Source organism: Giraffa tippelskirchi, chromosome 7, assembly GCF_054371585.1.
Source record: "Giraffa tippelskirchi isolate mGirTip1 chromosome 7, T2T-mGirTip1v1.2.pri, whole genome shotgun sequence".
Lineage (NCBI taxonomy): Eukaryota > Metazoa > Chordata > Mammalia > Artiodactyla > Giraffidae > Giraffa > Giraffa tippelskirchi.
The window spans coordinates 11918906-11946481 of record NC_137281.1 but is presented as its reverse complement, the minus strand read 5'-3'; the positions used below and the strand labels follow the sequence as shown (position 1 = coordinate 11946481).

General features: G+C 57.3%; 2 protein-coding genes across 11 annotated transcripts in view; one reads left to right on the top strand and one right to left on the bottom strand.

Moving 5' to 3' along the window:
• The window catches only part of CIC (capicua transcriptional repressor), a 27352-nt gene extending 17909 nt beyond the window's left edge, over nucleotides 1–9443 (bottom strand). For 2 of the 5 annotated variants that reach the window (XM_081516134.1, XM_081516137.1), the window contains exons 1-2: nucleotides 9273–9443; nucleotides 3293–6088 (exon numbers count right to left, since the gene is read on the bottom strand). In XM_081516134.1, coding sequence (XP_081372260.1) covers nucleotides 3293–6077 — 2785 coding nt within the window. In that variant the 5' untranslated portion in view covers nucleotides 6078–6088; nucleotides 9273–9443. Of the gene's footprint in view, nucleotides 1–3292; nucleotides 6089–8486; nucleotides 8597–8826; nucleotides 9177–9272 lie in introns of those variants that run through there. The other 3 variants (XM_081516136.1, XM_081516138.1, XM_081516135.1) reach the window with 2 other exon arrangements.
• Nucleotides 9058–27576, top strand: ERF (ETS2 repressor factor). Of its 6 annotated transcripts, XM_081516152.1 has the most exons (5): nucleotides 9058–9221; nucleotides 19588–19696; nucleotides 24563–24797; nucleotides 25181–25296; nucleotides 25408–27576. In XM_081516152.1, the coding sequence occupies exons 3-5, from the start codon at nucleotides 24766–24768 to the stop codon at nucleotides 26691–26693; spliced, it is 1434 nt and encodes a 477-aa protein (XP_081372278.1). In that variant the 5' UTR covers nucleotides 9058–9221; nucleotides 19588–19696; nucleotides 24563–24765; the 3' UTR covers nucleotides 26694–27576. The 6 variants fall into 6 exon arrangements, with proteins under 6 accessions (XP_081372278.1, XP_081372276.1, XP_081372277.1 ...); XM_081516150.1 differs by lacking the exons at nucleotides 9058–9221; nucleotides 19588–19696 and adding an exon at nucleotides 19998–20151 and having other exon boundaries at nucleotides 24578–24797; XM_081516151.1 differs by lacking the exons at nucleotides 9058–9221; nucleotides 19588–19696 and adding an exon at nucleotides 19998–20151 and having other exon boundaries at nucleotides 24563–24779.

Sequence of the window (27576 nt, the reverse complement as noted above, 5' to 3'; positions counted from 1 at the left end):
TGCGGAGAATGCCGGCGCGCCTGCTCCAGCAAGTCCCCCAGCGGAAGCAAATGCCTGGCAGGGGGCAGAAGCAGGCTGGCTGCCCCGGGCCACCCCCTCACACCTGCTGCCCTGACGGAGGGTCAGGCCCTGGCATGGGCGAGCCAAAGGGGCCACGGTGATAGTTTCATTGTGCCCCTGGGCACGGTCTGCCCTGTCTGGGCCTCAAGACAGAGAAGGCTCCAAGGTGCCTACCTCTCGAGGCTTTAGGGAGGCCTCTGAGAGAAGAACAAAAGGGCCCACTGGCTGGGAACCTGAGGGCAGCCTGGATACCTCAGCATGGGTGTAGTCAGTGAGGCGCGGCTCAGAACCGCCAGGACAGGCACTGGACAAGTTCTGACGACCAGGTGGCTTCCAGCAAGGGGCCTCCCCTCCCTGAACCTCAGTCCCCCTCCTGCTACCGACGACAGGGCTGGTAACTGGTAATCCCTATTTCATAGTGTCAGGAAGTTTCAATGAGACAGCCCCATCCCTGAGGCTGGGCACGTGATATATGCTCAATAAAGCGGGCTACTATTGTTATCGTTACCATTACTGAGAGTGCCCAAGAGCCTGGGCTCTGGCGCCAAACAGTCTGGGTTCAAATCCTGGCTCTCCCTGTTCCTAGCTGAGTGACCAAGGGCAAGTCACTCTGCCTCTAGGACTGCAGTTTCCTCCTCTGTCCAGTGGAACTAATGGTCCTGCTGAGCTCCTGGGGTGTGATCACGATTCAGTGAGTAAAGGTGCACTGAGCACTTCCTGAGCAGTGTGCCAGGCACATGCATGGGAGGTACTCAATAAATTATTACTACTCTTACTTCTGGTAGGAAGGGTCCTGTGATCTAGATCGAGAGATCTGATTCAAGACACAGTCCTGCCCCTCCCTGGCTGGGTGACCTCCATCAGGACTCATATTTCTGTCAGGGCTTCACTTGTCCTCATCTGGAAAATGGTGGCAGGAACCCTGCCAGACCACCCTGGTAGGCCTCAGGTTACCCTCCCCACGCAGCAGCAGTGAGGGTCAAAGCCACCGGTGCTATATATGAGGGCAGAGTCAGGGGGCTGCAGGCATGTGGGGAGTGGGGGGCTGAAGGGGATGGTTATAGAGTCCTTCTGCTTCAGTGTCTTTTCCTGCCTAAGGACAGAAATCCCTGCTGTGCCCACTTTGTGGAATTTTGCTCATATCAGCTACAAAATAACAAATGTAACAAATGTTGGGGGCAGAGCAAAAAACACCTCATTATATCAGCATGAGGGGCAAGTGGCATCTCTGTGTCCTCAGGGTCTGGGCTGGAGCTGAGTGAGGGCAGGGCCTGGGCCCCTTCCTACATTGGTCTTTGTTCCAGCCCAAGACACAGCAGCTCCTACCGAGATCCACACGTCCACCTCCTTCTTCCCTGGTCTCCCCGCCTCTGGTCTCAGGGGTTGGAACTCACCCTGTATGGTACAATCCTCCACAGTTCCCTAGTGCCCTCAGGATAAAGTTCCCAAGTCTTAGAAGGACCTTCTATAATCTGACTTTGATGTGCTGCTCACCTATGCAGCCACACATCCCAACACTCACCCACCATCTAAAACCCTTGACTTTGCAGATTCAACTTCCTTTAAACTTTGGCTCTTGCCTCGAGGCCTTTACACAAACTCTTCCCTCTGCCTGATGGTCCTCCTGCTGGCCTTGCCAGGCTCCCTTCTGCACGTCCTTCAGGCCTCACTTTAGAGAGCTTCCCTGGTGGCTCAGACAGTTAAGAATCCACCTGCAATGCAGGGGACCTGGGGGTTCGATCCCTGGGTTGGGAAGATCCCCTGGAGAAGAGAATGGCTGGCTACCCACTCCAGTATTCTTGCCTGGAGAATCCCATGGACAGAGATGAGCCTGGCGGGCTATCGTCCACGGGGTCAGAGTTGGACATAACCAAGTGATTGAGCACGCACTCATGGCCCCTTCTCCAAGAAGTCCTCCCTGACCACCCCAGCCCTGACCATGCTGGACAGCCACTATCTGGGGACAGGTCTGTCTACTCCAGGAACCATGAGCCCTGTGAGGATGGGGCTGTGTCCTTAGCATCAACCAGCACAGGGCCAGGCACAGAGGGGGCCATCAGTCAACAGTGAATGAATAGGTAAATAAGAAAAAGATGCTTGGGAAGGGGTGAGTGATCGGTCTGTCACCCTCCATGAAAATTGCTCTGACAAGGCCCAGGCCAGAGGGCTCTCCAGCTCCATCTCAGAAGTGCCTCGCCCCCACCCCTGGCCTCAGCCCTCTAGCCACACTGGCAGTCCTCAGCTGTGCTCCTTCTGACCTCGGAGCCTTCCCATCAGCCTCCCAGGATGTTCTTCTGTCCCAGGGTTGCAGGTTCCAACTCCTCCTCCAACCCCTGGCTTACACACCCTGTCCTTAGGGCAACCAGACTAGGTTCAGCTCTGGAGGCATGCCCGGCACGCCCCCGGCTCCCTGACAGGGCACTGACCACACCTGTGCTATTTACCAGGTACAGCAGTGAAGATGAGGTCTCCAGGCCTGGGCCTGCCACCACCTGGCAGAAGGACCCACTGGAGCCTCAGTCTTTCCCTCTGTAACCCAGAACTGTGGCCAAGTGGTCACGAGCCAGCCAGCCTGGGTTTGAAGGCTGGCTCCGGGATTTACTAGCCACGTGACCCCGGGCAAGTAACTAACCCGACCTCAGTTTCCTCTTTTTTTTGGCTGCACCATGCAGCAGCTTACAGGATCTTAGCTCTCTGATCAGAGATCAGACTGGGGGCCCCTGCAGTGGAAGCGTGGATTCCCAACTACTGGATCATCAAGAAACTCCCAGTCTCCTCTATAGGAGCCTACTCACAGCAGGGTTCAGTATGCTGTGAGTGCTACGTTAAGGGGTGGGTGTGAGGTTAGGAGAGATAACCCACTCACAGTGCTTATCACGGTGATGCCCCTGTCAGTCCTCAGGCCATGGGAGTTGTCATCATGATTACCATCTCTGTTACCCCATCAGCTCTGTGTGGGGGTGGGGCTCGGGGGGGTGGCTTTGAGCCTGCACTCTCAGGAAAGGTCTGCTGACTGGTAGACCCCAACCAGGAGGCCTCTGGAAACACTGCACTGAGCCTTCAAAGTCCACATGCTTAGCCTGACATAGGAATTCCCATGGGAACTTCTGTGCAGAGGGGAGGCCCCTTGAATGCCCCCAAGGGTGGGGAGCTCACCTCTCTCGAGAGCCACTTTGCCAGTCGCCTGATACAAAATGAGCCCTCACCCAGCCCCTCCAGCAGAACCTCTTACCTGTCCCAGGCCGGCCCATGATGACTTCCTTTTTGGGGGCAGGATGGCTGGTATAGCTGCTGGGCACCAGGACAGGCAACAGGGCAGCAGGTGAGGGGTGGAAGGCCACCGGCTGGAAGGGTGAGGAGGCCAGGCCAAAGGTGGGCATCGGCTGGGCCACGGCAGTCGGCGCAGCTGGAGGCACAGTGATGGGTACAGGGGCCGGCAAAGGTGGGGGCAGGCCAGGTTTCCCACTGGCCACCCCGGCGGGCACTGGGGTCTCTCGGCAGCCCCGCCCAGGTCCCCCGGCCCGGGCCTCACTGCCAGCGCCCACCTCCCCGGGGAACTTGGAGGGGAGCGGCACGTCCGGGTTGCGGACGATGACGGGCGAGTCCCGCTGCACGGCGGGCACCCGGCGCACGGAGGGCCCAGGGTCCGAGGTCAGGCCGGCAGGTGGGGGCAACAGCAGCAACGGTGAGGGCTGGCGGGAGCGGGAGAAGGGCACGGCGGGCGACACAGCTCGAAAGCCAGCCGGCGTGGAGGGTGTAGGTGTGTGGGACACTGAGTCCACACCAGAGTCTAAGCTGTCGCTCTTGGGGAAGTCCGGGGTGGCTCCTCCGCCCGCTGTGCCGGGGGCCCCCAATGCCCCTGGGTGGGGCAGCAGCTCTGTCTTCCGTCGCCCAGGGCTGATGGGCACAGTAAAGGTCAGGTTGGTCTGGAAGGTAGGGAGGATGCCAGAGGAATGGCGCTCTCGGGGGGCAGGTGGCGGCGGGTGGGGGCCCAGGTCTGGTGGCGTCAGCACGCCTGCCTTAGGGGTGCTGGCGCTCAGGTGGCGGCTGCGGACAGCGGTGCGCTGGATGACGGGTGAGGCGTTGATGGGGCTGAAGTTGGCGGGGCGGAAGCCGAAGAGCGGCGAGGGCGAAGGCGACGGGGCTGGCGAGAAGGGTGACTGCGTAGACACGGGGGAGAATGAGGGTGTGCCCGAGCGAGAGCTGCCCAGGGACACCAGCATCACCGCTGCTTCACACTCGTCAAACTCAAAGCGAGATAGGTCGGCGGGGGCCACCAGGCGTGGACGGGAGTCTCCACGGGCCGCCACGCTGCTGGCCTCGCTGTCCCGCGACGTCTCGTCCCCCCAGTCAAACTCGGTGCTGCCCTCGCGGGCTGCCACGCCCGCCGGCCGCCCGGCCCCACCCGGGCCGCTGTCCGCCAGGCCCTCCATCTCCTTGGTTCGCATGGACAGGTGACGGGAGCAGTAGCCCCGCCGCTGTGACTCCTTCATGCAGCCATCTCTCGAGCACAGCCGTCGCCACTGCTTGCCGTTGAACTTCTTTCGGATTCCATTGGGCGTGCAGACCACGTCACCCTTCTTGTACTTCTGCTGGGCTGCTGTCAGGGGCGTGCGGGCCCGGGCGGCCGGCGCAGCCCCCTTCTCCAGCGAAGCCACGCTGCTGCTCCGGCTGCCACCCTGGCTCCCCTCCTGGCACGGGGAGGGCTGCTCACCCGGGCGGCCTGGGCCCACGAAGGCTGGGGACTTGGGTGGTGGTGACAGGAGCTGGGGCGGCAGTGGGAGCAGAGCCGGAGTGCCCAGGGCGGGCGGGTGCTTCTCCTCACCCTCCTCACAAGCCCCAAGGTTGCCACCGAAGCTGATCTTGGAAACCTCGGCGTCCTCAGGCTGCTTGGGGTCCAGGGCAGCAGGGCAGGGAGGGAGGGGGGCCCCGGGCTCGGCCTGCTCCTCCTCAGGGCCCGCCGGGGGCTTCCTTGGCAGGGCTTCGGGCTCCCAGGGGGGCCGCAGCAGGCGGAGGCTGGAGCGGGCCACCCACACCACCTCCTCGGGCTCCCGGTGTGGTGGCTGAGGTGGCTGCGGCAGGGTGGCTGGGCCCAGCTGGGAGCTGGGGCCAGGGCCGAAGCGGACCTTGTAGGCGGCAGGCTTGGTGGCCACCTCCACCACCACACCCTCCCGGTAGGCCGCCACGCTGGGCTCCACGCAGGTACAGACTGCTGTGCCCACCGCCAGCGCCCCCGGTGGGGGTGTGGCGTCCAAAACCACATCCACACCCCCGCCAGGCACCCCCTCATAGAAAGTCAGGGCCCGGTCCCCATGGAACTGCACACCCAGGTCCTGGCTTCGGCGCACCTGGCGCACCACAGCCGGCAGGAAGAGGCCGTCCCCGCGCCGAGCCAGAACTCGCTGGGACCGCAGCTGCCGCAGGTCATAGCCCCCGCTGGTGCTGCCAGGGGGCCAGGGGCCCAGACCGCAGGCTTCGGCCGGCTCATCCTCCAGGTCAGCTGAGTGCTCGCTGGCTGTGTCAGTGGAGGAGGAGCGTGTGGAGGTGGGTGGCCGTGGAGGTACCCCCAGGGCGCCGGCTTCCTCGGGGGTCCGTGCCCGCTCTTCAGGAGCACCCGCTGCCCCACTGCTGCCACTGCCGGCCCCATGCTCCTCCACATACTTCTTCTTGGGCGCTCGTGACTTGAACGTGGCCGTCTTTCGGCTGAGTGAGGGCTCCCAGCGACCCGCCTCCCCCTCCACCTTGGTTTCTTCGGCTGGGCCGGGGGCCGGGTCGTCGGCATGCAGCTCTGGGGGTAGCCCCTCGGCCCCAGGGCCCCGCTCAGCTTCCTCCTCCTCACCCTCCTCAGCCTCTTCTGGCCCCGGCTGTTGCTGCTGTACCTCATCGTCTTCCTCTTCTGGCTTGTCCCCCTCCCCAGCCCCTCGCCGCCTCAGGGCCTTGGCCCTGGTAGCTGGTGGGGACTTGCCACCGCTGCCAGAACCCGGAAGGCTGGTGCACGCCTTTTTCATGGGCTTCATCTTTTGTCCACCTGCCGGGTGAGAGGACAGACAGGGATCATTGGGAGCAACCTCAGGAACCACCCCCCCAGACCCAGTGTCCCCCAAGACTTCCCACTCGCTGGGGCTACTACTTCAACTCCACGACCCCCAAGGTCTCCTGCCTGGCTGTGTTCAACTCCTGTGGGCCCCTGGCTGGCACCCAGACACAGACTGGCACCCATATGCCCTGAGCTATACATTCTGGTTCCTTGGGAACCCTCATATACTCTGCTTTCTCTACAGAGGACAGTAGGTGCAGGCACACACTCTGACTGCCCCAAGGGAACCATGACAAAAAGTAACAGTTCACACCTATGGAGCACTCGCTCTGTGCCAAGCCCTGGGCTAAACCTGCCTTTATTAACCCATTGCATCCTCACCACAGCCCTAAGAGGCGGATGCTACCATCAGCTGCATTTACACGGGAGGAAATTGGGGCACAGAGAGATCAAGCCACTCGTCCACATCCATCTGGCTGGGAAATGGCAGAGCTGAGATCTGGACCCAGGTAATCTGGCCCCAGAGTCTATGCTCCTAACCATTTCAGTGTGCTGCCTGTCACATGATCCAGAGGGCATGCTTCCTTGCACTGTCACTGCCCAGAGAACACATGCACTCACACACACAAATGTACAAGCACACAGTCACAGAAAGGGAGGTGACTGGGCTGCGATGTGAGCCTCTTTCTACCACCCCCACCCCGGGCCCGGGCAGCCTGGCATGGCCGGGCATTGTGGGAAGGAGTGGGCAGCTGTGAATCCCAAGGGACAGCTGCCCACTCTGTTCTGCACCCCAGGCCTGCCAGGTACAGCCATCTCCCCAGATTATGGCGAACAGGCAGGGGCACGTCTGGGGCAAGAGCTCATACCTAGTGCTACCACAGGGCTGTACATAAGCGCACACATACACACACGGTACACATACACACACAGAGACACACACATCACACAGTGGGACACAGGGCTACACCCCAGGGTTTCACGGTCCCACTGGATGGGAGCCTGCCCCTCCCCCCACAGCACCCAGCGTGATACCCGAAAGCCCAGCCACCCCCCTTCTGGCCTGCTTGCATCCCCGCCCTGCCTTGGCTGGCTCTGGCAGGGTGGCTGAGCCGACTAGGCCCCCCTGGCCCCCAAATATGCCCTCGGACTCCAGGTGGGGGTAAGTGGGAGAAGGTCAAAGACAGCAGGACAAGCCCAGCAGGCCAACCTCACCCACTTCCTGAACAGTCATTACTGCCCGCCCCCTTTCAGGCTGCCCTGAGAAAAGAGAAGGGAAAAAACTTTACTCTGAAGTGACTAAAAGAACCTGAAAGTCCAAAAAGGGGGCCCCCGGGAGGGTTGGGGGACCCAGGACCATAAGCCAAAGAAGATCCGAGGCACCCCTGACTCAGCCTTCAGGCTCCCACGGGACCCCGACCTCATGCTCTCCCACTTGGGGCCTGCTGCTGCTTAGGAGCCTGCAGTCCCAGGCTGCCCCTTCTCTGAGCCAATCCTGGGGTCATCTCGGGCAGAGGCTGGGGGGCCCGGGGTTTCTCACACTGGGGGCAGGCACCCAAGTACCCAGGAGTTGGACAGCCACCACCACCTTCTCCCACTGACCTGCTGGGCCACCATCCTGGACACTGAGACCGAGCCCAACACAAACCTTTGCATACCCCACCCAGGGCCTACAAACACACTGCCTGGCACCCCGGGACCCTGCTGCCTGGTCCAGGTTCTTCACACCAGAAACCAAGCCTCTTTCTTTCCTCTGGGGCCTACTCTCTTCCTGTCCACCCTCTCAGGACAACTCCCACCCAAGGCCCTCTTGGGCCCTCATCTCCCTCAGAATCTAAGCAGTAACTCCTGAAGCCCAGGCTGGCCCAGGCTTCTCAGGGTCTCATGTCCTCTGCTCCCATCAGGCCTCTTGACACCAGCGTCTCTGCCACTCTCTTTCCCATCCTGTCACCATCTCTATCTCCACCTCTCTCTTCGCAGGCCCCAGGCCCCCTCCTCTGTCACTCCCTCCTTGTCACCCTCACCTATCTCTGTCACCCCCTCCTCCCAGTCACTCTCATGTCAGCCGTCTCTGGACCTGTCACCTTCTCTCCCCATCACCTCTCCTTGTCACCCCCTCCAACTCTGTCCCCTCTCTCTCCCTGTCACCCTGATCTAGTCCTGTCACCCCTCCATTCCTGTTACCAATTCTCTGCCCACCACCCCCTCCTTGTCACCCTTTTTCTGTCACTCCTTCTCCCCACCACTTCCTCTACTCTGTCCCACCTTCCCACCATCCCACTCACCCCTTTTCCCCTGTACCCCTTCCCCGTCCCTGCCACCTGTCCCCTCTCGGCCCCCAGCACCCCAAATCCCCCCTGCCTGTGTCAGCCCTGGCCCCGCCCCTCACCTCGGGCTCAGCGGGGTTTCGGGGCGGGGGGCCGTGGCCCCGGCTCGGTCCGGTCCGGTCCCTCCCCGCCCCCCCTCCGGCTCTCCCTCTCGATTCTCCCTTTTTTTTTTACTCCAACACACAAAATGGTGAATGGACCTGCAACAGCTGGAGCAGTCAGCCAATCAGCGGCCACAACCCCGCTGACCGGCGCCGTCCTACGCCAATAGATACTCAGAGCCTGGTCGGCTCCGCCTCTCAATGACGAGCGACGTTTGCCACAGCCAATCGTGCCCACCCGGCAGCGCGAGGGGGAGGGGCCAAAGTCCAAGATCGGCCTCCCTCTGGGACCGACACCAACCTGAGCCTACGACCGCCTGATCTGCCTAGGGACCTGCCCTACAACAAGTGATGGACATCAGCGTTGACCAATCGTAGTCCGTCTTAGTTCAGAATGACGAATACAGTACCCAGTCGTCTTCCACTCTAGGCCGGAACCCACCCTCTATGAAGGACAGTAGCCAATGAAACGCAAAAAGGCGGGGCTAAGGGGCAGGCTCTCCAATGAGCAGGCTTGGAAGGCGTGGCCTGAGCGTTTGTTGACCGGCTCGTCGCAATTCCTGCTGGGAATGGTAGTCTTCTTACGTCTCTGGCCCATAGTCGACAGTACATGGCAGACTACAACTCCCATGTGACAGAGTGCCTGGAGCTCTGAAGAACCAGTACGAGGAGAAAAAGTCGAAAGGGCAGTTCCTCGTGAGTCTCACTGGACGCCAGGAGCATCTTAGACCCAGGGCCCCGACTCACCCGGATTCCCGGCTCTGGCGTCGCTGCTGGCTCCTCTTAGTGGCGGCGGTAGCGGCACAAGGGGGAGGTGCGAGGAGCAGCCAACCGCCACCCTCGAGCCCCGTAGCCAATCAGCAGCGGTCGGGGCGGTGCAATGACCTCACCGGGTTCTACTCTCTTACCCCTCCCCCACGTGGTTGTTGCGGCCGGTAGCTGGGAGTAGGGAAGGGGGGGGGGGGGGAGGAGAATAAGTGATGTCACCTTTCCCCCATTTGATTGGCTGCCGGGTGGCCGCGACTACAACCAATCAACAGTCTCAGAAAGTCTGGCGCGGCCCCGCGGAAAGCCCTGTTGCCATCGGGAGGGTAGAGAACTACCACTTGTGTGGTGGCGCGCGCTGCGGAGTTGTCTCCGCGCGTGGCCTGGGGCTTGGTGACCCTGGGGACAGGCCACTTTCCCCAAGACTTTGACATTTAGGGCGGCTCAGTTTTCTGATAGCCCCCCTGGGCATGGGGTGAGAGGAAGGCTTGAGATGGGGAAATACAGCGCTTCATGGAGCATCACACTGCATTCCGTGAAGAGCTTACACTTTGTAGGTGTTCACACCTGGTGGGGGGGAATCACACTGGGGTTGGGAGGAGAGGGATATGCCCTGTTGGTAGTAGACTCGTGCTGCCCAGATACGGGGTTCACACCAGGTGTGAAGAAAATGCACCCAAACTATTGCAGGGCCGTATGCCTGTAACATTCACACTACAGGTGAGAGAGTATATTGTGACATGGACAGTTCACTTTGAGCTATAAGGAAATATCAGTTGTCCAGTGGGAGTCACTGAGTATGAAGGGGATTGACATTATCCATGAGATGCACATTATCAACTGTCCACAGATTTGCCTTGAGAGTGGCGGAAATTTTACTGTCTGCAAGAAGTTCACACTGGGAAAGAATCTTACACTATTTCTTATGCTATTATATTATGGGGCTTCCCAGGTGGCTCAGTGGTAAAGAATCCTCCTGCCAATGCAGGAGATGTGAGTTCAGTCCCTGGGTCAGGAGAAGGAAATGGCAACCCACTCCAGTGTTCTTGGAATATCCCATGAACAGAGGAGCCTGGCGAGCTACAGTCCATAGGGCTGCAAAGAGTCGGAGGCGGCTTAGCAACTGAGCACACTATATTATGTTATGACATACTACTTATACTGTCATATTATTACTATTATTTTAATATCATTCTAAAAGAGAGTTTGCACTTCCATATTGAGTGGGCCCATACTGAGTAGGCCCGTATTGAGTGGGCCCTGAAATGAGGGAAATTTTACAGGGCTGTTTATACTGTGCCCATAGGGTAGACATTGGGTCTGAACAAAGTTTATATTCATCAGACAGTTCCCACAACCCATTTAGGGAGACCCTTGGAAAATGGTTTGTGCTGTCCCACAGGGGTTCACAGCAGCCACAGAAAGTTCCCCATGCTTAGTGATGTTCATCGTCTGTGTTAACTTGGTCACAGATATGAAAGAGATTAAGTATACTGTCCACGGGGAGGCGCATATTGGGCTAAAGTTCACATAGCCCATGGGAGCTTACGTGGTGTTGGCGAGGGGAGGATTTCCATTGATTGGGATGGTGTTTCATGCTCCACAGTCAGTTCGCATCAGGTGTGAGAGAGAATTACACTCAATGAGATCTGCAGTCTCCACAAAGAAATTCACCCTGCCTAGGGAGCACAATGCTACAGTGACAGGAGTTCTCTCCTGCCTGGGCTTCCCAGGTGGCTCAGTGGTGAAGAACCCACTTGCAGGAGACGAACGTTCCATCCCAGGGTCAGGAAGATCCCCTGGAAAGAAGGAAGGAAATGACAATCCACTCCAGTATTCTTGCTAGGAAAATTCCATGGATGGAGGAGCCTGGTGGGCTACAGTCCATGGGGTCATAAAGAGTTGGACAGGACTCAGCGGCTACATAACAACATCAACTGTCTGTTCAAGATTGTCTCTGAATGTGGTGTGTTTCTATGTCGACAGAGGAACCCCCACTGCTTATTCTAGTTACACCATGCATAGAGGAGACCTGTCTGTGGCAGTTCACACAGTCCAAGGCCTATTTCACATGTCCCTGGAAGAATTACATAAAATGTAGTTAACTTAGTTACACAGTTTATCAAAATTCCGCTGTCATGTGGAGTTGAGGGGAGTGGTGCTACAGAAGTGGGATAACATAAGCTTAGCCAGGTTGCTCAGGGTGAAACCGAGCTGGGCTTCTTCCCAGCTGTATGACCTTGGGCAAGTCATGAATCCTTTTGTGCCTCAGTGTCTACATCTGTAATGGGATAATTTTTTTTTTCAATCCTATGGCATAGGGTTGTTAAGAAAATGCAAAGAATTAAGATGTGCAAAGCTGAAACTAAAACCTGGTGCAGCCAAATAAATATTTTTAAAAAAAAAAGGATGTGCAATGCATTTTTTTTGTCTCCTCATCTCTTTTGAGGGTTAATCCTCAGAAATGTCAAGTATTGGACTTCCCTGGCGGTGCAGTGGCTAAGATTCCACCTGCCAATGCAGGGGACATGGAATCAATTCCTGGTCCGGAAAGATTTCATATGTCAGAAGATTCCGCAGGCTGTGGAGCACCGCAGCTACTGAGCCATGTGCTGCATCTCCTGAAGCCCGTGGGCTTAGAACCTGTGCTCCACTGCGACAAGAGAAGCCACCGCAATGAGAAGCCTGTACTTCACATGGAAGAGGAGCCCCTTCTCACAGCAACTGGAGAAAGCCTGTGCACAGCAGTGAAGACCCAGCCCAACCAAACATAAATTACTTAATTTTAAACATGTTAACTACTGCGGTGATTATTATTATTCAGAAGGAATTTATCACTACCTGAAGAGTTTATGCTGTCACCACTTTACTGGTAACCTTGTCCATAGTTTGTATGTGTTGTGGTGGTGCTGTGGTAGTGCTTTTTGAAAGAATTCCAGGGTGCAGCGTATCTGTGGGGCATTTATCAATCCATCAGGAGGCATTATGGTCTAGTGCTTGAGGTCCCTTTGTAATGATTTTTAGCTTTGTAGCCTTGGGCCTGGAACCTCTCTCAAGTCTCACTCTCCTAATCTGAAAAATGGGAATCATTCAAGTATCTATCTCATTAAGTTGAGCTGAGGATGAAATAAGATGGTGAGTCTAGGGCCTTGCGTATAGTGAGTGCTCAGTAAATGGGAGTGGTGATTTTTATGTGCTCTGTCCTGCACTAGACTCTGGGAATCCCTGCTTTTCAGGAATTCACTGGGGACTTCTCTGGTGGTTCAGTGGCTAAGACTCCACGCTCCCAATGCAGGGGGCCCAGGGTTCAATACCTGATCAGGGAACTAGATCCCACATGTGCATCCTGCAACTAAAGATTCCGCATGCTACAACTAAAAAAAGATCCCATGTGCTGCAACTAAGACTGGTGCAGCCAAATAATTTTTTTTTTAAAGAAGTCATCATTTCTTGGCCTTTATTTGGGGCCTATTCTCGGTGGTGGGTTACACCACACCTTAGGGAGTCATACTGTCAACACAAGTCATAACACCTTGTGTTGAAGGGGAGTTGGGTATATTTTATTGGAGAGTTAAGACTTTCAGGCTTGGGAGGATATGTGAAATTGTATGAGAATTACAAGGGCTTCCAAGGGGGCACAGGTGTAAAGAATCCACCTGCCAATGCAGGAGATGCAAGAGACATGGGTTCGATCCTTGGGTTGGGAAGATCCCCTGGAAAAGGAAATGGCCACTCCAATAACCTTGCCTGGAGAATCCCATGGACAGAGGAACCTGGCGGCTATAGTCCATTGGGGTCGCAAAGAGTCAGATACGACTGAGCAACTGAGCACAAGCACATACACATGAAAATTACAAAAGCCCAGAGGGGTTTTTAAATGTTAATAGTCTTTCAACTTTATTGAATTTTTTAAAAGAACTATTATCAGTTAGATTTAAGTTCAGACACAAGCAATAGAAATCCAAACAACAGCGGCTTAAACGAAATAGAGAGGTATTTTTCTCTTCCCTCTGAAGAGACTGAATCACCTTGTCTTTTCAGTCACACTTAGTTCTTCTACCTCAGTGGCTGCTGAAGCTCTTGCCATTGGCTCTGAAGTTCCAAGCAGGGATATGGGATGTAGGGGGCTGACACTGAGTCTTTTAACAGCTTTTGTGGAAGGCCTACTTTATCCATATGTCTTATATCTTATTTGCCAGATGTATTCGGCCACCTCTACTTGAGCCCAGAGGGTTTGAATGAAATAGGGAGTTTCCGCCTGTCTGTGGGAAAGGGTTACATTATCCATGATTTGGTAAGACTGACAGTGAGTGACAAGACTTCCCTGGTGGTTCAGTGGCTAAGATTTGGTGCTTCCAAGCAGGGGACCATGTTCAATCCCTGGCCGGAGAACTAGATCCTGCACGCTGCAACTAAAGATCTCACATACCTCAACAAAGATCAAAGATTCCACATGCTACAACTAAGACCCCGCAGAGCCAAATACATAAGTATGTTTTAAAAACCTGACAGTGACATTGGTGTTTACTGCACCTATTGGTTGTGTGTATTAGTCACTCATTCATGCCTGACTCTTTGCCACCCCATGGACTGTAGCCCACCAGGCTCCTCTGTCCTTGGGATTTTCCAGAATACTGGAATGGGCAGCCATTCCCTTCTCCAGGGGATCTTCCCAACCCAGGGATCGAACCCGGGTCTCCTGCATTGCAGGCACATTCTTTACCATCTGAGCCACCAGGGTTGAGGCTACACTGTCCACAGAGTGGTATGCCTGAGCCATGGCATTGTCCACGTGGGAACACGTGGTAGGTTACACTGCATGAGGCCATACTATGGGGCCACGCTGTTCACATGAAGATTCCCACTGCTGCTTGAGGTGATCCTGTTTACATGCTTACCTGCACCACACATGTGAGGTTTACCCCGGGGTGGGAACTGATCCTACTGCTAGAGGAATTCACATAGCGTTAAGCAAGTTTTGCTGCCTCTGTAGCAGCGCACACTGAAGAGGGAACAAGATATTTGTACGAAGTGCACCTAGTTTATTTGCTTTCTCACTGTCTGTATGGGGCTCATACTGTTTATGAGGGTTACACTGTCTCCGTGGGGTTTATACCATTTACGTGGGTTGCCCTGCTATATGGGTCCACCTGGTTTACAAAGTACTGCTTGAATGGAGCTCAGATCACTTTATGAAGGTGAGCATATCTAGATAAGGCTAATAAGGGCCATGCTGTTTAAACTGGAGTTCACACTATTTTTGAGCATTACAATGTTTATTGGGACTCTACACCGTCCACGCGAGAGTCATACTGCATATGGGCTTTATATCCATCACAGACACTCTGTATGGGTTCTGACTGTCACCTTATCCCAGCTGTTTTCAGACTCAGTTCACTTCAGCAAGTACATATTAGCAGCCTGCTCTATGACTACAGCCTACGCTATCTACGGCTACAGCCTACTCTTTAACGGTGACCACAGCCATGAAATTAACAGACACTTGCTCCTTGGAAGGAAAGCTATGACAAGCCAAGACAGTGTATTAAAAAGCAGAGACATCACTTTGCCGACCAAGATCTGTATAGTTAAAGCTATCATTTTTCCAGTAGTCATGTACAGATGTGAGAGTTAGATCATAAAGAAGGCTGAGAGCCGAAGATTTGATGATTTTGAATTGTGGTGTTGGAGGAGACTCTTGAGAGTCCCATGGACAGCAAGGAAATCAAACCAGTCCATTCTAAAGGAAATCAACTCTGAATATTCATTGGAAGGACTGATGCTGAAGCTGGAGCTCTAACACTTTCGCCAGCTGATGCAAAGAGCTGACTCATTGGAAGAGACCCTAATGCTAGGAAAGACTGAAGGCAGGAGAAGGGGACAACAGAGGATGAGATGCTTAGACAGCATCACCAACTCAATGGACATGAATTTGAGCAAACTCCAGGACACAGTGGAGGACAGAGGAGCCTGACGTGCTATATAGTCTATGAGGTCGCAAAGAGTTGGACATGACTTGGCCACTGAACAACAGTTCCATGACAGACCCTGGTCTAGGCACTGGGTTAAGACTTCATGCTTCCTTTTGCAGGGGGGGTTGTGCGTTGATCCCTGGTGGGGGAAATAAGATCTCACATGCTGGATGGCAGAGCAAAAAAATGAAAGGAACCCATGGGATATAGGAAGGGGCCTCCAATATAATAGTGGTCAGGGACTTCCCTGGCAGTCTAGTGGGTGAGAATCCACACTTCCACTGCAGGGGGAGTGGGTTCAATCCCTTGTGGGAGAACTGAGATCTTGCATGCCACACAGTGTGGCCAAAGTATATAGACATATATATATATATATATATATATATATATATATATATATCTGGGCTTCCCAGGTGGCGCTAGTGGTAAAGAATCTGTCTGCCAATGCAGGGGATGCAAGAGGCGCAGATTCAATCCCTGGGTCAGGAAGACCCTCTGGAGTAGGAAGTGGCAACCCACTTCAGTATTCTTGCTTGGAAAAACCCCACGGACAGAGGAGCCTGGTGGGCCACAGTCCATGGGGTCACAGAGTCAGACACAACTGAGCGCACACACACAGATAGGTATATACCTGTATCTACATAGTGGTCAGGCATAGTACTGGAAAGATGGTGCTCGTTTTTTTTTAATATTTTGTTTTATTTTAAAATTTTTGGCCATGCTGCGTTTTGGCCATGCAGGATCTTAGTTCCCAGACTCGCCCTCAGCAGTGAAAGCTCGGAGTCCTAAACACTGGACCAGCAGGGAACTCCTGAGAAGGTGGTTTTGGCGTAGAAACCTGAAGGGAATGAGGGACAGAGGTACGCAGACTTCTGGTGGAAAAGCCTTCAAGGCAGATAGAATAGCATGGGCAAAATCCCTGAGGGAGGAATATGCCTGGCAAATTCAAGAAACAGCAAAGAGGCTGGAGTGTACTTGGAGGAAAAATGAAGGGGGAAAGGTGGGAAGTGAGGTCAGGAGGGAAAAAGGGCATCTCAGGCAAGGAGTTGTTAAAGCCTTCCAGGGAGTGGAGGGGCTGATGGAAGGTTTGGGGCAGTGAAGGGATGTCATCTGGTTGACTGGAGCACTCCTACCTGCCAGTGGAGCACAGACTATGGGGACGAGGCAGCAGGGAGACCAGTGAAGAGTCATCAGACCAGGGTGATGGTTGGGGGTGGGGTGGGGAGGGTGACTGAGTCTGAAAAAGCTGAAGACCTGATGGGAGGAGTTCCCTACCCGAGGTATTCTACCTGTGCAACCAGGAAAAGGGTGCTGCAATTTCCAGAGATGGGAAAGACTGGGGGCGGGGTCACTTTGGGGGAGCTCTAAGAGACCTTTTTCACTTGGAAAACTTGAGAAATCTAAATGGAGACACCGGTGAGGTAGTTCAGTGTGTGAGATTGGAGTTTGGGGTAGGGTCCTGAGATGGAGACAGAAACTTGGGTGTAATCAGCATAGTATATGGTACATAAAACCATGGGACTGGTGGAGATTGTCAAAGGAATGTGTGTAGATGGAGAAGAGAAGAGGACCTAGGACCGAGTCCTCGAGTCCTTCAGCATTTCAAATCAGAGAGACCAGCAAGGGTGATAATCTAACGGAGGTACATTTTGTTTGGCGATGGTTCCACAGTTTAGGTGGCTTCACTCTCTAAAACAGGGGTCTCCTACCTCTGGGATCTAACGCCTGATGATCTAGGAGCTGATATAATAATAACAGAAATAAAGTGCCCAGTAAATGTAATGCGCTTGAATCATTCCGAAACCACCCCCCTCTCCCCCATCCATGGAAAAAATTGTCTTCCATGAAACCCGTCCCTGGTGCCAAAAAGGTTGGGGACCGCCGCTCTCAACAGTGTGGGTGGATCCCACTATTTCTAAGGGAACGACAATGTTCACAGAGTAGTAGTGGTTCATCACTGTTCATATGGGTGATGGGCGGGTGATGATTATGATTTTTATTGTCCACATGGTTTCCTTTCTAGGAGTGACTCTGTGAAGAGTTGTGACTTCTATAGGGGTAGGTTCTGTCCATGCCTTTGCCTGACAACAATAGGCTAACTGTTTTATCTGTGTCAGGACAGTAAACTGGAACAAGAACTACTAGGTCCATGGGAGTGGGGGGGGGTGTCTCCTCACTGTCCAGACAGAGGTGTTTTCTTCACAGAGTGTTACACTATTCATCCTAGGCACCTCTGAGGTCTGGGAGAGGCATTTGTGAAGGCTTTCTGGGGAGAGTGGGGGGGGGTAGATCCTTGCCCACTGGATTTCACATGGTCTTGGTTGCATAGTATGTCTTCAAGGATTGACCAGCGGTGAGAGTTCTCATCACAAGTTCACAACCTTTGGGTGTTTCACACAGTAATTGTGGAGTTCACCATCCCTGGGGATGGTTTCCAGTATTCACAAGGCAACTGAACTATCCAATACGGTCCACACTTTCATGGTGCAGTCACGTTATAATATCTGTGGACACATCATTTTCACCAGCAGTTCCCACTCTCTGTGGATGGTTGAAAGTCTCCCCTGAGGCACGCCCACTATCCATGACTGTGTTTCACAGAAACTGTGGGATTGAATTATCCAGCTGAGTCAGGGTAGAATTCTGCCGTTAACAGGCAATTTCACTGTCTATGCTTATGTGTTTGCTGCCTACAGTTGGAATCTCTAGGCTTATATTGTCCACAGGTTATGCTGCTCACTTCTGCTAATAATCACCAGTATTTATTCCTTCTTACCTCAAATCCCTGATTTCTCATAACAACCTAATCATTAATACCCCCATTTTACAGATGATGAAGCTGAGGCTTAAAAAGATCAATTCATTTGCTTTATACAATCTCACTCTCATACAGGCAATAGCAGCTTGGGTTGCCACCCTGGTCTCTGTCTTCTGGTGGGAGTATAGAGGTCACTGAGGCTGTAGTATGGATCTATTATCTTTTAAACTTGGCATCATCTTTTTCCGAGGGGTGGAGCAGTAAGAGACATAATAAACTATACTGGTTAAGGGTGGTGATTTTGAATTGGATAGATTGGATTTGAGTCCTGGCTCTGACACTTTCTGAGCCTTGCTTTATTAATCTGTAAATGGGGCTAATAATAGGAATTCCCTTCTTTGGGGTTTTGTTAGGCTTCAATGAGAAGATGTCCCGACAATGCTTGGCCCAGCGCCTGGCACATCATGAGCGCTAGCAATCCGGGAGCTGTTATGATAACAATGATGATGGTTATTATTGCTGGACCACACTGCTCCCAGAGGGTTACAATATCCGTGGGGGAGCTTCACTGTCCGTAGGCAAGGTTACATAATTCCCCAAGAGGGTGATGCTTCCTGGGAGGCCTTGGTCTCCCCGAGGAAGAGGCCTTAGATTTCTTCTGAGGCACTGCATAGGGACTGCCCTAAGGCCTCTAGGAACCCACCAACGAAGGGTGGGCTTGAAGCCCTAAGCACCCAGAGCCTAACCCTTCAGGCCTTCCCTCTCTGTGGCCTGTTCACCTCTATCTTCTTGGTTTCACTCTCTCTGAGCATCTCCTCCCCACCCCCCTTCCTCTCCTTTGGTACCTCAGAGTCTTTTCTGAGATTGTTTCCAGGATCAGCCTGTGAATATAACTGCTATTTGCCCTCTACTGTTAGCCATCTGATCATTGCTGATTTCCTGTTTCCCGAAGCCTCAGGCTCCATCCATTCCTCCCAGCTGCAGAGAACAGACTTAACACATCCCTACGCACTAGCCTTCATCCTTAAGCCCTGCCTTCCTCTCTCCTGGCGACCCTCTAGTGTCCCTTGGGAGCACATTTGTTCAGACTTTGGTCACCCCCTCGCATCCTGGCTCCACCCCCGGAACCCCCCTGCCCTGGAGGTGGAAGTGGGGGTACCTCCGGCGCCAGCCAAGACAGCTGCAGTCTGAGGATGGGGGGGCGGCTCTTGCGTGCTTTCTCTCTGGTCACTTCCTCCCCAGATGGGACTGGGGCTATCTGGAAGGCCAAGACCCTATCCCTGGAGGAGCGGAGGAGGCAGCCGCCTCCCCATTTCCGACGGTGGGAAATGCTTCCCACCCATTCCACCCCACCCCTGGACAGCTGCCCCCAGTCAGGCTCAGGGTTGGGGGGGGCGCATGGTAAGGCCAGCCTGAGAAATGTTGAGGTCTGGATCATCCTCTGGGGTCTTGACCCGACCCCCCGACCCCCCCCCGCAGAGAAAATTCTTCCTTTTCCGAAAAGGTCCATACTCCTCACAAAAGTTTCTGACACTCATCATAAGGTACCCCCCAACCCCTCTTACAGGCTTCCAAAGAAAATGTGGACCCGGCAGTGAGCAGGAGAGGAGGAGGAGGGGCGGCAGGTCGCGGATCCTGAAGACTTATTATCTTCAAGCTTGGAGCCTCAGAGAAAGGTCATGACCCCCAGGACCCCATCCTATCCCAGCCCCTCCTTCTCTCCTCCCCGTCGCGCGGCCCCTTTAAGCCTAGAGCCGGCCGGTCCTCAGTGGCGGCGCGCCGGCGAGTGTGTGTGTGTGTGTGTGCGTGTGTGTGTGCGCGCGCGTGTATGTATGTGTGTGTGTGTGTCTGTGTGAGTGCGCGGGGAGGGGGCGGGCACAGTGTCTCCATGGCGACGCGGCGGTGACGTCGCCGGCCGGGGGGCGTGGGCGTCCCGGCCCCGGAGTGCGATATTAACCCGGGAGGCGGCGGCGGGGAGGGGAGAGGCTCTGAGAGGCGAGGCCGGGTGAATCGGCGAGGGCGGCCCGACGTGCTCGGGACGGGACGGGGCAGCGCGGGCGCCGGGAGCTGCGGCCCGGAGTCGGGGCGCCTCGCCCCGGGCCCCCCAGCATGAAGACCCCGGCGGACACAGGTGGGGGCGGGGGCAGCACGTGTGGGGGAGACTTGTTGCCCCGGGAAACCAGGCGGAGAAACTTTGGGGGGGCTGAAGGGTTCTGGGGGAGCCCGAGTGATCCCCAGTTGCGGGGGACCCCCAAGCACTCGAGACCTGTTGCTTCTTGCGGTGCGAGCGGGGGTGTGCACCGGGCCCCCAATTCCTGGATCTGGGCGCAGTGGTTGGGTGCTGCGAGTCCTGGTTCTTTCCTTGCCTGGACCCCGAAACCTGGGCTCTCCCTGACACTCGGGATCACGGGGGTGGCTGGGTTCCTCCCAGCCGCTCTGTCACGTTGCACTCTGGGGGCCGGGACGTGTGCGGGGTGTGTGTGGGGGGGCGCTGTCCACAGGGCCCGCTATTCCCGGTTCCGCGCTGCACGGTCCGGCCCGTGACCTTCACCGCGATGCGTGCCCCGCACCGGCTTAGAGGGGGATACGGGCTGGCCTCTAGGAGGAGGGCGTGAGTGGGGAGCCCGGGACTCGGGGTCCGGGCTGCGCCGCCCCTCCCCCGCCCGTCTCCGCCGGCTCCTCGCTCCCCCGCCCGCGCCGAGTCGCAAAGTTCCAAAGCGCAGCCCGAACGTTCGAAAAAGGAACTTTTTGTTTCCGATCTTAGAACGCGCGGCTTTAAGGTCGCTCCCGAGAGACCTGGGAATCCTCCTCCCTCGCCGCCGGGGACCTGGGGTTGAGGAGGGTGGGGAAGGTGGGGGGGACGCGGCGGCTCCCCCCCTTCGTTCCCCCTCCTCATCCAGCTCTTCTCTTTCAACCGGCCGTCTCTTCCCTCCGCCTCGCTCTTCCCCGCCAACTTGCTCCTCCTTAAGGGACCAAGGTTCCCCTCCCCCCCTCGGTCGGCGGGCGGGGGGCAGCAGGATTAACCCCCCCTCCCACTCGGACTTTCCCCCTTCCCCTCCCCCGCCGCCCCCGGGCTCTCGCAGGCTGGACTTTGCGCCCGGGCGCGCTGGGGGAGGGGTCCCAGCCGCCCCCTGCCCGTCTACCCCGTCGGAATCCGGCCCGGGGCGGGGACGGGGGAGGGGGAAGGGGGCCGGGCGCCGCTGTTCAAACTTGTTTCCTTCCCCCGGCGGCGGCCGCGGCTAGGGCTCCTGTGTGCGGGTGTGTGCCCCGACCGGCCCACCCACCCCGCCCCCCCTCGCTGGGCGGGTGGGGGCGGCTCTTAAAGGGCTCCGAGCCGGGCTCTGGCGCCTGGGGATTGGGGGCCGAGGAGGGGGCTGGGTGTGGGCAGGGTCTCGGACTGCAGTAGGGTCAGTCACGTGCGTCCCACATACTCTCTGGCTCCCAAAGGCTCCAGGGCCGCTGGGCCTCGGGGGCAGCCGGAGCCTCCCTTCGCCGGAGGAGGGGGCCAAGGGACCCAGACAACCCCGCCTCGTCTTCGCTCCCTGCTACGGGCCTTCGCCTGGTGGGACCGGCTGGGCCGCTCCCCCATCCCAGTCTTGGGGCTGCGCCGTGTGTGGGTTCTCTGGCTGGGGGAAGGGGCGGGAGCCTTTTCTGGCCTCCCGATGGGTCCATAGGTCCATCTGCCTCCTGGCTGGCCGCTGCGCGCCCCTCCATCCGATCCTCCATCCCGGCCCCTCTCTCCTCTGCCGCGGCTGTTTCCCACTTCCTGTTTTCTTCCCGGCCCTGGCGCCACCGAGGGCTGCCTGGAGTGGGGGAGGTGGTGGGGCCCCCCAGGAGGCCGGCGTGTTCTTCCTCTACCACTGCCCCTCCCTTCCGACCCCCATAGTCCTTTTGAAAAAAGTTTGGGCAGTTAAGGTGAATTTGAGGGGTGCCCGAGAATTCTGCACCCCCCCCCCCAGGTTTCCACAGTCTGTCTGGGAGATTTCCTACCCCGCCTATGTGGGATCCAGGTGTGTCTTCTGGGACCCCACCATCCCAGCCCTTCCTGTCTGCTGCCACTTCTCCACCCTGTCTGGCAATGCCCTCAGCTCTTCTCTCAGTGTCAGCTGCTCTGTCTCTGCCTCACTGTCCCCCCCGTGCTCCAGAGGTCCTGCATCTCCAGGCTTTCTTGGTGTAGGCCGGGTGGTTCCCTGTTTTAAGCACGTGGATTCATACACAACACACACTCACACATGCTCCCCTTGCCCGTGCCTGGCTCCTGGCTCCAAAGCCTGGGGAACAGAGCCCCATTGAGACACCCTGACGTCACCCCCCATCTTCCTTCTCCCCCTAAAGCTGGGAACAGGCCCTCATGTATGCCGTGTCCGATGAGGAAAGCTGGCTTTGGGGTTGGCCTGGGAATGGGGAGGGTCCCTGCCATGAGTGGGAGCCAGGGTCCTGGCCTAGGAGCAAGGTTGTTCAGGGAAGGGGCTTAACTAAGGGGGCCTGGGTCAGCCCCCGGAATGCAGCTTGAGGCCTTTCCAGAGCCCCCCACCTCCCTTCTGAGTTCCCTTTGTGTTGCATGTAGTCTCTCTCACTCCTTCTCTTCTGCAAAGTTTATTTTTAGCCTCCTGCTCCCCCGCTCCCAGGACTGTCGCTGCACACACGTTGCCTGGTTACCGGGACAAGGAGGCTGGGGCGGGTGGGCTGGGAAGGGTGGCTTTAATTTTGGGGGGAGGGTGGAAGGCAGTACACCCTCCCAACCCTAGACTGATGTCTCAGGGGCTCTGGCCCCCACCCCGAGTCCAAGAGCCAAATTGGGGCTTGTTGGGGGTGGGGGCGGGGGTGTGAAGCTTGGTGGCATGAAGGGAGACAGGAGTTTTTTGGAGAAGGTTGGCGGGTACATGACGCGTGCGGTCTCTTGGGTTCCCAAGAGCCTCTGGGCCCTGAACAAGATTGTCGGACCTGGGTTCTCTAGCAGGGTGAGGATCAAGGGGTGAACACCTGGATTCCCAAGAGAGGGATGAGGCTGTGGATGCTGGGGTCTGTGGAAGGTGCTGTCAGGGGCTGTCACTTGTGAATGGACAAGGAACTGCTGGTACAGGACCCTGGGTCTGTGACCAGCTGAGGTCATTTGGTCATATCCCTGGAGCCCTGAGAGACTGACTGGAGGCTGGGATTTCTGAATGGGGCAGGGACCAGGTGGGGAATGCTGGCCATCCCAGTCTGCCCAAAGGCCAGATGTCAGCGATTAGAGTCAGCTCTGATTTAGAGGGAGTGGTCCCTTTGGGACCAGGAGCTGCTGATCCCCAGTGTCCCCATGGGGAAGGCTCCCCTGTTGGATTCCAGACTTGGGTGGGGGCTTTCAGGGAGGTTCCATGTTGCCTCAGGTTGGGTTGGTACCTGCTTCAGCTGGGGTTTGAGCCAGGACCATGGGAAGAAGGCTGACCCTTGCAGCCTGACTGGGACTTGGGACCCGCCCATCCTTAGCTGTCCACCTTGGCCTTCTCCCTCTAGTGGCACCAGGGCTCCTGTCCTGCCTCCCCCCCATTCTTCTCTTCCTCCCTTTTCCCTCCTCCCACCCCTCCATTACCGGCTGCCTAGTGCTGAATTATTGATGGCCCCTGATTACCCCGGGGTTTGGGAAATGACAACAACCGCAGCCCCCCCCCAACTCTCCCCCCCCAGGCTGCCCACCCCCTCTAGGGACCAACCAGCCCACCACCAACCTCTATCCAAGGTTAATGCTGGGGGCGGGTAGATAGGTGGGCAGGGAAGAAGCTGAAGATGAGAAGGCAGAAGGGGGAACGGGTTGCATCAAGCAATGCCTGTTCAGTGTTGAGGCCCTCCAGCCAGGTTGGGTCCATGTGCCCGGGTCTGGGTAGGGCAGTGCAGCACAGAGGGTCCCGGGCTTGATGGGGGGGCGCTCTCTCAGACAGTCTGGGTTTCACTCTCCAGGGAAGACAGAAGCCTCTGTGTGTGCAAGCGCTGACCTCATCGTCAACCAGCCACCCCACCCGTCCTGGTCCTTTTAAGAAAAAAAAAAAACCTTCTCTTGGGGGCCTAGGGTGGGAGTAAGGGCTCTGGTAGGTCTTGGGAGGGAGACAGTGTATGTTCCTAGGAGGGGAACAGAGGAGGTGGGGGGGCAGGGGCGTGGTAATGACTGACCCTGAATGAGAGTGAGGGTGGGCTGGGGGTGGCTAGCCCCAACCCGTCTGGCCACGTGTGCCCCTTCCTGCCCCTCCCCCACTGGCAGCCCTGCCCGCCGGCCTGGCTTGGTGCCTGGCCCCCTGGCACTGGCCCCGGGACCCGCCGCCGACGGTTTCCTGTTTCTCCCGGTGTCGCTGGAGCAGGCTCCAGCTTCCCCTCCCCCCAGCTCCTGTCTAGCCCCCCTCACACACACAGACACACACTGTCTCCCTCTAACCAGGTCTTGGCTTGGCAGAGGGGAGACGGGTTTCCCCATGGTAAGGGCGGGGCTAGGAGGTGGACCCTGGGATGGGCCCCAGGGCCCCGGACTTGGCGCCCTGACCCAGGGCCGCTCCCCTGCCTCCTGTCCCCAGGCTTTGCCTTCCCAGATTGGGCCTACAAGCCAGAGTCGTCCCCCGGCTCCAGGCAGATCCAGCTGTGGCACTTTATCCTGGAGCTGCTGCGGAAAGAGGAGTACCAGGGTGTCATCGCCTGGCAGGGGGACTATGGAGAGTTCGTCATCAAGGACCCCGATGAGGTGGCTCGGCTCTGGGGGGTCCGCAAGTGCAAGCCCCAGATGAACTATGACAAGCTGAGCCGGGCTCTGCGGTGAGGAGGGCAGAGGCCCCGGGGCAGATGTGGACAGCCCCCCCCATACACACTGGTTGGGACCCCCCTGGCCTGTGGGAATAGGCATTGGGTTTGACTTCTGGCTGTGCCACCTGGTGGCTGTGTGACCTTGGGCCAAGTCCTAATTCCTCTGAGCCCACGTGTCACACTGAGGCGAGAATGTGGCCATGGATGTGGCCTGTAGTCTGGCCTCAGAACTAAGGGGAGAACTGGTCCCCACCCTCTGGACCTTGATTCCTCTCATGTGGCCCATATTTCTCAGTCACCCTTTGCGAGCAGCACTAGTACGGGTCAAGGTGTGGGTTCTAGATTCGGGTCCCCTGTGACTGACCCTCTGATGAACAGTGTTTGTGCACCCCCAGCTATTACTACAACAAACGCATTCTGCACAAGACCAAGGGGAAACGGTTCACCTACAAGTTCAACTTCAACAAACTGGTGCTGGTTAATTACCCTTTCATCGACGTGGGCTTGGCTGGTGAGTACCAGGGCTGATGGGTAAGGCCTCAGAGGGAGAGCAGCGTCTACCTGAATGTCCACGCGAGGCGGAGCGGGGGGCCTTGACATCACGTCTTCCCTCTCCCGTCAGGGGGTGCGGTGCCCCAGAGCGCCCCGCCAGTGCCGACAGGCGGCAGCCACTTCCGTTTTCCTCCCTCAACGCCCTCTGAGGTGCTGTCTCCCACCGAGGACCCCCGCTCACCACCCGCCTGCTCTTCGTCATCATCTTCCCTCTTCTCAGCTGTGGTGGCCCGGCGCCTGGGCCGGGGCTCTGTCAGTGACTGTAGCGATGGCACGTCAGAGCTCGAAGAGCCCCTGGGAGAGGACCCCCGGGCCCGACCGCCTGGCCCCCCGGAGCTGGGTGCCTTCCGTGGGCCCCCGCTGGCCCGCCTGCCCCACGACCCTGGTGTCTTCCGTGTCTACCCCCGGCCCCGGGGTGGTCCTGAGCCCCTCAGCCCTTTCCCCGTGTCGCCTCTAGCTGGGCCTGGCTCCCTGCTGCCCCCGCAGCTCTCACCGGCTCTGCCCATGACCCCGACCCACCTGGCCTACACCCCGTCGCCCACGTTGAGCCCCATGTACCCCGGTGCTGGCGGGGGCCCCAGCGGCTCGGGGGGAGGCTCCCACTTCTCCTTCAGCCCCGAGGACATGAAACGGTACCTGCAGGCCCACACCCAAAGCGTCTACAACTACCACCTCAGCCCCCGCGCCTTCCTGCACTACCCCGGGCTGGTGGTGCCACAGCCCCAGCGCCCCGACAAGTGCCCGCTGCCGCCCATGGCCCCCGAGACCCCACCGGTCCCCTCCTCGGCCTCGTCCTCCTCTTCCTCCTCTCCATTCAAGTTTAAGCTCCAGCCGCCCCCCCTGGGACGTCGGCAGCGGGCTGCTGGGGAAAAGGCCCCGGCGGGCGCTGACAAGGGCGGCGGCCTGGCCCTCGGCGGCGCAGGCGGGCTGGCCGAGGGGGCCGGGGCACTGGCCCCGCCACCGCCACCGCCACCGCCTCAGATCAAGGTGGAACCCATCTCCGAAGGCGAGTCGGAGGAGGTGGAGGTGACTGACATTAGTGACGAGGACGAAGAAGACGGGGAGGTGTTCAAGACACCTCGTGTGCCGCCTGCACCCCCAAAGCCCGACCCGGGCGAGGCGCCCGGGGTCGCCCAGTGCATGCCTCTCAAGCTGCGCTTTAAACGCCGCTGGAGTGAAGACTGTCGCCTCGAAGGGGGTGGGGGCCCTGCTGGGGGCCTTGAGGATGAGGGTGAGGACAAGAAGGTGCGTGGGGAGGGGCCTGGGGAGGCCGGGGGGCCCCTCACCCCAAGGCGGGTGAGCTCTGACCTCCAGCACGCTACAGCCCAGCTCTCTCTCGAACATCGAGATTCCTGAGGGCTGTGGGCAGGGGACCCCCATTCCCCCCACCCCCCATGCCTCTTTTGCTGCCTTAACCCCCCCATTCCCCAGAGGTGAGGGCAGCTTTTTAGTCTCGCTCTGCCTCCTCCTCTTTCCCTTCCCCCATGTTTTGTATAAAACTTTTAATTTCTTTTTTTTTTTTAATGGTGAGGGTGGGTGGGTGCCCAGGGTGGGGGGCCGTCCCCTGTCCCTGTGGGTTTCTAAGCTCCGGGCAAAGTGGTGGGGGTGGGAGGGAGGGGGGAGTTAAGGGGGCCACCTCCATTCTGGGGAATTTATATTTGAACTGAGGCTCTGGCCTCAAAGCCCAGGAACTTTTTTTATTACAATCGTTTAGGAAGTAAAGCCTTGTCTCCCTCCCTGTCCTCTGCCTCCTGTACCTCTCTCCCTATCCATCCCCAGCCGTCCTCAGCCCCAATCCTGCCTTCCGCGCCCCTCCAGGGGCCGTGAGTGCCTGGGTTTCTCATTGCCCCACAGGGTTGCAGCAGAGGAGGGAGGGACATTTTATGATGAACCAAAAATTCCGTGTTGGGGGGGGTTGGGGGTGGAGGAGGGTGAGGGGTGCCGCCCATAGGCCACAAATCTCTACAAGTGCCTGCTATCCCTCTCCTGGTCCCCACCCCAGTGCCAGTCCAACCCCTTCACCCCCCAGCTGCTCCTAGGACTTGCCCCATAGGCAGGCGGGTGGGAGAAGGGGGTGCCCTGAAACCAAACTGGAAGCCCCCTCTGCCTCCCAGCTGGGGCCCCTGGGGTGGGGGTCTGTGGTCAAGCCTTATTCTGTATTGGGGATGGAGGGTGGGTGGGGAGGGAAGTTGAGGGCTGCTGGAGAATGTATTCAAAACAATAAAAACTTTGGACCTTT

Excerpts from the sequence above, each read along its gene's own strand:
- ERF (XM_081516149.1), top strand. The coding sequence starts at position 20,130 with ATGAAGACCCCGGCGGACACAG. Across the intron at positions 24,798-25,180 it reads AAGCTGAGCCGGGCTCTGCG|CTATTACTACAACAAACGCA; the intron begins GTGAGGAGGGCA and ends GTGCACCCCCAG. Across the intron at positions 25,297-25,407 it reads CATCGACGTGGGCTTGGCTG|GGGGTGCGGTGCCCCAGAGC; the intron begins GTGAGTACCAGG and ends CTCTCCCGTCAG.